The sequence below is a fragment of the Cryptomeria japonica genome, chromosome 11 (assembly GCF_030272615.1).
Source record: "Cryptomeria japonica chromosome 11, Sugi_1.0, whole genome shotgun sequence".
Lineage (NCBI taxonomy): Eukaryota > Viridiplantae > Streptophyta > Pinopsida > Cupressales > Cupressaceae > Cryptomeria > Cryptomeria japonica.
The window spans coordinates 344531070-344538449 of record NC_081415.1 but is presented as its reverse complement, the minus strand read 5'-3'; the positions used below and the strand labels follow the sequence as shown (position 1 = coordinate 344538449).

Sequence of the window (7380 nt, the reverse complement as noted above, 5' to 3'; positions counted from 1 at the left end):
ATATTCTAACAATCAATGAATTCATTTATGCTTTAGTTCTTAATTCAATTCACCTATTTACTAAAGAAATTTTTAAAAGTCATTTAATTATGAACAAGAATTATGAATTAATATGAATTAATGAATTTGAAAACTTCTGGATTCATGCATGTAATATTTTTATATTAATGTTTTTGGCTCTATGATGATCCATATTAAGATAAAGTGACAGATCATAGAATATGAGTGGAAATCTTAATAATAAAATATTTAGGCAAACAAATTCAGAAACTTTCAAATTCAAAATTTAATATCCTTAATTAAAGAAGAGCCCACTTAGATTTCATCCCACAATGGATAGATACTGTCTCTGAGTTCATGAACAGGGCATATCATTCTCAGCTGTATAGTACATGCTATGGGCTAGAGACTGAGAGATTCCATACACCAAATGCTGCAATTTCTAAGAAGTGATGGCATGAGTTACAGCCACCAATCAATCTAAGCTAAAATTTATGGAAACAATGTGCAAGATACTCTTAGCAATCAGGGCAATTCCTATCACAAAAACAGAGATGTCCCATGAAAGGCTGAGAAATCAGAGTACAAGGGCAGAGAGGGGAGTTTTGCCTTGACCGGCCTCAAAGTAAAATATAAGCATAGCAACCATGGCAAGCCGGGCATGTTTGATTTCAGCCAACTGAAGACGCTCCAATTTATCCGGATCAGGAACATACTTCCCATTTTGGATCTCCCCTGCAAGGCAAAGAGGGTCGAAGAACTTACCACCAGGGTACCCCTGCTGACCGGTGGCGTTGGCAAAATTGTCAGCGGTCCTCGACCATGGTGTGGCCCATTCCACCGACTGCGACTCAGGGTTGAAGAAATCGACCCAGCGCTTGCCCTCAACCCACCCCATGAGCAGCAACTGAGTCCCCAGTAGGGTCCCAAATGAAAAGGGCGCCAAAGCCTCTGGCTGTGCCCCTGCTTCGAACCAGGGAACGCCACTCCACGCCTGACCCACAAAAATCCCCACCACAGCCGTCATTGCCCACCGCCCGTGTATGAGTTCCGCCTCTCTGTACCATTTCAGCTGGTTCGGATTTCGCCCTAGCCCTAGCGGGTCGAACCCATAGTCGCCCGGAAGCCTACAACACCAAAACCAAATAATAATAGCATTAGTTACACAACACTCGTGTTGAGAAAGGGAAAAATGGTTTCTTGCTTGCCTTAATAGCATTAATTTAGGTCACTCACGAGCCATCAAGCCATTCTGGATCGACCAGGTTTCCTCCGCCCCTGACGCCCGGTATCCATGATTTCTTCACAGCTGCCATGGCGACTACTCGGCAGTGGAACAACCCATTCCTGTTTCTGTTTCGGAGCCCCGCGGGTCGTCCCCCAATGTGGCCTCTGGAGAACCCCGCGAGCCGGTTTGAAACTGCGCATGCTGTGCTTGTGGCTGCGCCGGCCGCTGCTGCTGCCATTTTCTTCTCTCTTTGTGTTGTTAGGAGGAAAAGTGACTGAAATTGGGAATTAATTGTGGGAGGAAGGCTAAGATATTCTTTCGAATCGGAAGAAATCTGGTCGGATAGATCTCGAGCCAATGACATTAACGCTTGCAGTGAAGTAACTCAGCATTGGACACGTAGCGAACGTGATCCATTGGCTCTTTCCGGAATCTGCCGGGATCTGCACGGAGTGGGCATTCCGGAACCCGACAATTCCAACGAAGATATAATCGGCATCCAATATGGATGAATGATGAATGATGAATGATGAATGATGAATGATGAATGATGAACGGAAGAAAGAAGAAAGATTTTTTTATAGTCTATTATGTCAGGCCGATTTTTTTATAGTCTATTATGTCAGGCCGTCGTGGTTTGCATATGCTATAAACGAGGCATACATATCTTACTTCCTATAGGATTTGAATTTGTGATCTGTCTTTCAACATTTCAAGAGCATATGAAGATTTTTAATGACAAGATCAAGCAGTCTATGTAGTAAGTAGTATTTGATGTTGAGTTGAGCACGACTCCAATTTAGAGAGTATTAAAATTTATGTGAGGAATACAACATGAGATAATTCGAAGGTGAGTAGTCTAAATGAGCTACTTGAGGAGGCAAGACTTCACAAACCACGAGCTTCTTGATCTAGATTCAAAACAAAGAAGCTAACAATGAGAAGAACTTGAAAGTTGTTAGTGATGATACTCTTGGTCCCATTGGTTGATGGACATCATTAAAACTCTTTCATTTATTCATACCATCTATTGTAGTAGAATAGGCATGTTCTTATTTTTCATTTTTTAAGGATATTTATTAGAAGAAAAGCAAGGTTGCTAGTTGTGTAATTAAGGATTCTATTGTATCATCTTAGATGTGAGACTAGAAGATGGAAGATATCCAAGGAAGCTTGGCAAGAGAGAACATGCATATTCTATTATAAGGGAATGGTAGAGATGGAATGACACTTTATCATGGAATGCACTGCTTATAAGGATATATATGTACTTAGTATGAGAATAGTTTGAAGGATATATATTTATTTGAAGAAGATAGGATTAACCAAACTACTAGCTTACTAATCAAGATTCATTGTAGGAGATCCAACATCAAAAGGAGTTTGAAGATAAGGCTACAATTCTCATTCCATTACGCTGCAATATCAGTAAAATCATTCATTCATTGATATCGTCCATGATTGTTGTAGAATAAACATGTTCTCATTTTTCAATTTTTAGGTATTGTTCATCTATCGATTTCAAATCTAAGAGTAAGCATGGATTAGCAAGATTGCTAGCTCTTTTGGTCAAGATCTATAGTAGGAGATCAGATATTGAAAGGAGTTTGAAGATAATTTATGGTTGTGGTTCTTGATCCCATAGACTACTTGGTCTCGTGGACATCATTAAATTCTTTCATTCAATCCTCAATTGGGTAATTAACACTTCTTCATTCCTTTGAATTCAGCCCCTATGTATACATTTTCATCTTGTTCTTATATGTTGTTAAATTCTTTGACATAGTATGCTTTTTGTAGGTGCTTGCTGGTTCTAACTCTCCTGAAATACTATTGATGTTGTGTTTTTGGATTTTCAATGTTTTTGAACAATTTTAAAGTAGAAAATAACACGTGTCAAGCAAGAATTGCACATAAAACCAAATAGAAATAAAATTGAGAGCAACTGAAACTATATTATGAATAAGATAACTCCTACAATAAATCCTACTGCTAATTGCATACCTGTGGGTCCCTAGCTTATTTTAAATGAAGAAATTTGGTGTTTGTCAATCAAAACTGGGAAACTGACCAAAATGGTCGTACAATTCCAAAATGTGATTTCTCTGAGCCAGAAAGTTGATGGAATAGCTTAAAAAGACTAGGCGTTGGGAAATGTGCACTCAGAATGCACTTTGGGTAGGTGTTTCAGCCTCCCAAGCAAAACACCCTCTCTCTAGAGCCCACGTGCCAAAGTTGAATGGTACGGCCAACAAGGAATCTTGTATGGCTAGTTATTGAACTAGTACGATGTTGCTAATGAGGCGTCTAACCTGTATTGCCTCCTTCCTTATTCAAAATCTGCAAATAACTAACACAATTAACCTCTGATGAAGCACATGAAGACTTCTGTGTGAAGCCCTCTCCATTTGCAATAATTCAGCTGATCTTTCATAGCCTCATAATCATAGATCCATGAAGAATGAATGTTTTTCAATAGAAAACCCTCTAAAACCCTTGTTTCAGACAATCCACATAGAAAATATCAAGCAATGTAAAATAATCAATAATGAGTTTGAATTGCCTTCAAATTCCTTATAACCCCCAAATGGCACGATATTTACTAAGTACACCCAAATGCATTTTAAATACATTAAAATGTATTTAATTAACTTTGCATAGTTTGATAGTCAACTTGGGCTCCCTAAATCATTTAAGTGATTTAATAGAAATCACTTTATAATAATAAGTGGTTTTTTAATTTAATAAAGTCACTTTATGACTTTATAATAACCATATAAGTTAATTAAATAACTTAGCCAGTAGAATATTAATATCTCCTTCATTATTTAGTCTTTTGACGTGTCGTCTGAAGCTAGAGTCAATACTGAATAACCCCCATGTGTCCAGGTGCCCTGACTAAAAATAGCACAACTGCTAGATTGACTTACTATAATAGTAAGTCCCTCAACTAAGCCCACACACTAACTGCTGAGGCCTTGGATGTAGTGCCCTGCCAAGAAACCCTAAAGGATTAATCTAAAACACTTGAAAAAAATTAGAAATAACATTTTTTTTTATTTTAAACATTACTGAACTAAAAGATACATTAAGATCAAAATTGCATTTAAATTGCACAAACGGAAGACTTAACTTAAACTCCTAAAGGGTTTCCCAACGTGGATTACTTAATTAAACTAATCATTACTTAAGGTCAATTAATCCACTTAAGATATATATTTAACAATTAGGAACTTAATTAAACCAAACAATGATTGATTCATACTTTTGCACTTGATAACATAAACATATCTATGCTATATTTATAATAATACATTCATTTACATTACGTCAAAGTTTCTAAATTAAAGATATAAATCCTACCATCTAATACTCATCATATTACATTGCATATACATTTCAAGGTCTTCATAGTTTTACGTTACACTTAAAACACCAAGTCTCATAAGAGTACATAATGATTACATCAAAATTACATCTTGCCATGAAGGCATACATAACAAAAGATACATCTGACCCTATAAGGTCCAAGAACTACAAGAATGATCCAAGAAGAACAAATAAGATCTAACTGGTACATGAGATGATCAAATCCTTGAGAACAACTGGAAATCTACAAAACCAACCCTCGCATGAAAGGAATGAACACCCGATGGAAAGTGGCACTACCACCCAACCATGTGGCTCAAAAAGAACCACTCCACTGTGTTAGGAGATAGCAATAATACCCACTAGCAAACTGCAAAGAATGCACACATGGTCTAAACATTACATCGAGTAACCACACAAAGCATACACACACAAATATGACTTCACAATAATACTTCAGGTGCCATCAACAAGTCTACACATCAGTGAACATAAGGGAAGAGTGTCATCACATAGCTTGGAATGGCTATCTTAACAGGCCTCCATAGGCTCCAACCCCCATCCTGAGTTATCTTGTTAGCCTTTCCTGAACCCCCGGCCCCATCCAAGTCTCATGCGGACCAAACAAACCTTTCGTGAGGACAAGGTTGTTAGTATTGTCATTCCAGGCCTTCCCACTGCATCTTGAGTCTTTACAACCACTCAACCATGAGTAGGGTACAATTAATCTTAATTAATGTTTAAGCTACCCAAACCCTCTAATACATTATTAGGTTATCACTTAATTATCCAACTACTGAGTGGATTATCATGTCAGCCACTTTGGGCTCGACCCCCACTCAGAAGCCACTCTTCCTTATGACACTACAAAATCCGAAAAGAACTCCAAGGCAAAAACATCAAAGCCAACCATATGGAAGGAGTTCAAAAACAACTGAAGAAATACACTTGACCATACAAACCCTACCATCTAGGTTTAACCAACTGGATAATTCGGTCTACTCATGAGACATGACCACAAAGGAAAAAAAAAACATGAAAAGGTCTAATTCAACATATAGCCAATTGACTTGCAATAAGACTTAATTACGAAGCCAAACATATAAGAAACAAAACCATCATCTACATTCGAAAATAGATTTTGTTTGTTTTCCATCAAATCACATTGACCAAGTTTACTATAATTTCTAAATTTTGATTTAAATCATTTACTAACAATAATTTCCCAAATTCAATAAAAACTTCCAATCAATAGTCACTAACATCAAAATATATATATATATATATATATATATACACACACACACACACACACACACACACACATATATATATATATGTATGTATATATATATATATATATATAGATGTATATATATATATATATGTGTGTGTGTGTGTGTGTGTGTGCACACACACACACACACACACACACATGTATGTATGTATGTATGTATGTATGTATATGTATGTGTATATGTATATGTATTATTTAAGTTGGGCCCACGTATGCAAAGGAGGGAAGGCATGGGATTGTGGGGCCCACGTTGTGGGTGTGCCACGACACCCACAACCGTGGGTTCCCACGTTGTGGGAATGCCATGGCACCCACAGTCGTGGGTTCCCATTGGGTGCCCACGCTGTGGTGGTGCCATGGCACCCATAGCCGTGGGTTCCACTATGGGCACCCATGCTGTGGCAGTGCCTTGGCACCCATAGTCGTGAGTTCCCATATGGGTGCCCACATACCACATAGCAAAAAATAAATAAATGCCCCAACAATAATAAAACTAATATATAATAAAAAAAACAATAATAGATAAAAAAAATGCCCTTCCAAGTAAGTAATAAATTAAAACAATATATATTTATTTCTGAGCATTCTAAGCAAGATTTTCTTTTAAAATGAGTTTAAACAAAACCCAGCTGTATACAAACAACAAACAAACAATTTCTTTAGGTAAAATGTATTCCATCTGCAACCATAGTAGATTAAAATTTCTCATTTTTCTCAATCATAGCAAAGTTGAAATTTAAAATCCCCAACCCAGATTTTTGCAAAAATATATTTTCTTTTTCTCTAAAAATCTGAGTCTCACATGGAGAAATAAAAATAAACTTTAAACAGAAAATTTACAAAAAACACAGAGATTTCATAATCAACACCAAAATTAAAAAACAAAGATTTAAAAACCCCAATCTGATATGCTTTCCTGGAAGAAAATTATAGATGAATCCAAATCTTTTCTTCAACTAAAACCCCTTCAAAAATCTCTTCAACACCTCTAGCAAAATCACATTTAACAACAAAGAGCCAATTTTCCCAAAATGAAAAGAACTCCCTATTTTGGAAAAATCCCCAAAATATAAACCTTTTAGAGCAAAATTCTTTTCCTCATGAAAATTAAAATTGAATTTCTTTCTCCAATTAATAACATTAAAATTTTAAAATTAAAAATAAAATTCCCTCACACACCAAAAGGTCATTAGATATATTTTTTTAAAGTTATAATAACTTTTCTCAAATAAACAAGACACAATAATAAACCCACTAGATGATAAATTTTAAACAATTAATTCAATCAATCAACCTAGTATGATTGATTTATCTATTTAACCATATCAAGTGCCCATATAATTTATTCTTAATTTAATTTATAAAAGCAATACACAATAATTATTAATAACCATAAGATATTAATAATTACTTTCACATTAAATAACACTAGAAGAGACTTAATAGTCACAAAATGCATAACACACAAACTCATCTGAACAAAATA

At 35.9% G+C, this 7380-nt stretch overlaps 1 protein-coding gene across 1 annotated transcript; it reads right to left on the bottom strand.

Annotated features, from left to right (window-relative positions):
• Positions 1 to 262: 262 nt before the first annotated feature.
• LOC131074700 (chlorophyll a-b binding protein CP24 10A, chloroplastic) lies at positions 263 to 1661 on the bottom strand. The gene is made up of 2 exons (XM_058011390.1): positions 1237 to 1661; positions 263 to 1127 (listed from the first exon to the last, which is right to left on the bottom strand). Exons 1-2 carry the CDS (start codon positions 1590 to 1592, stop codon positions 578 to 580), a joined length of 906 nt encoding a protein of 301 aa, XP_057867373.1. The 5' UTR covers positions 1593 to 1661; the 3' UTR covers positions 263 to 577.
• Positions 1662 to 7380: the final 5719 nt, after the last annotated feature.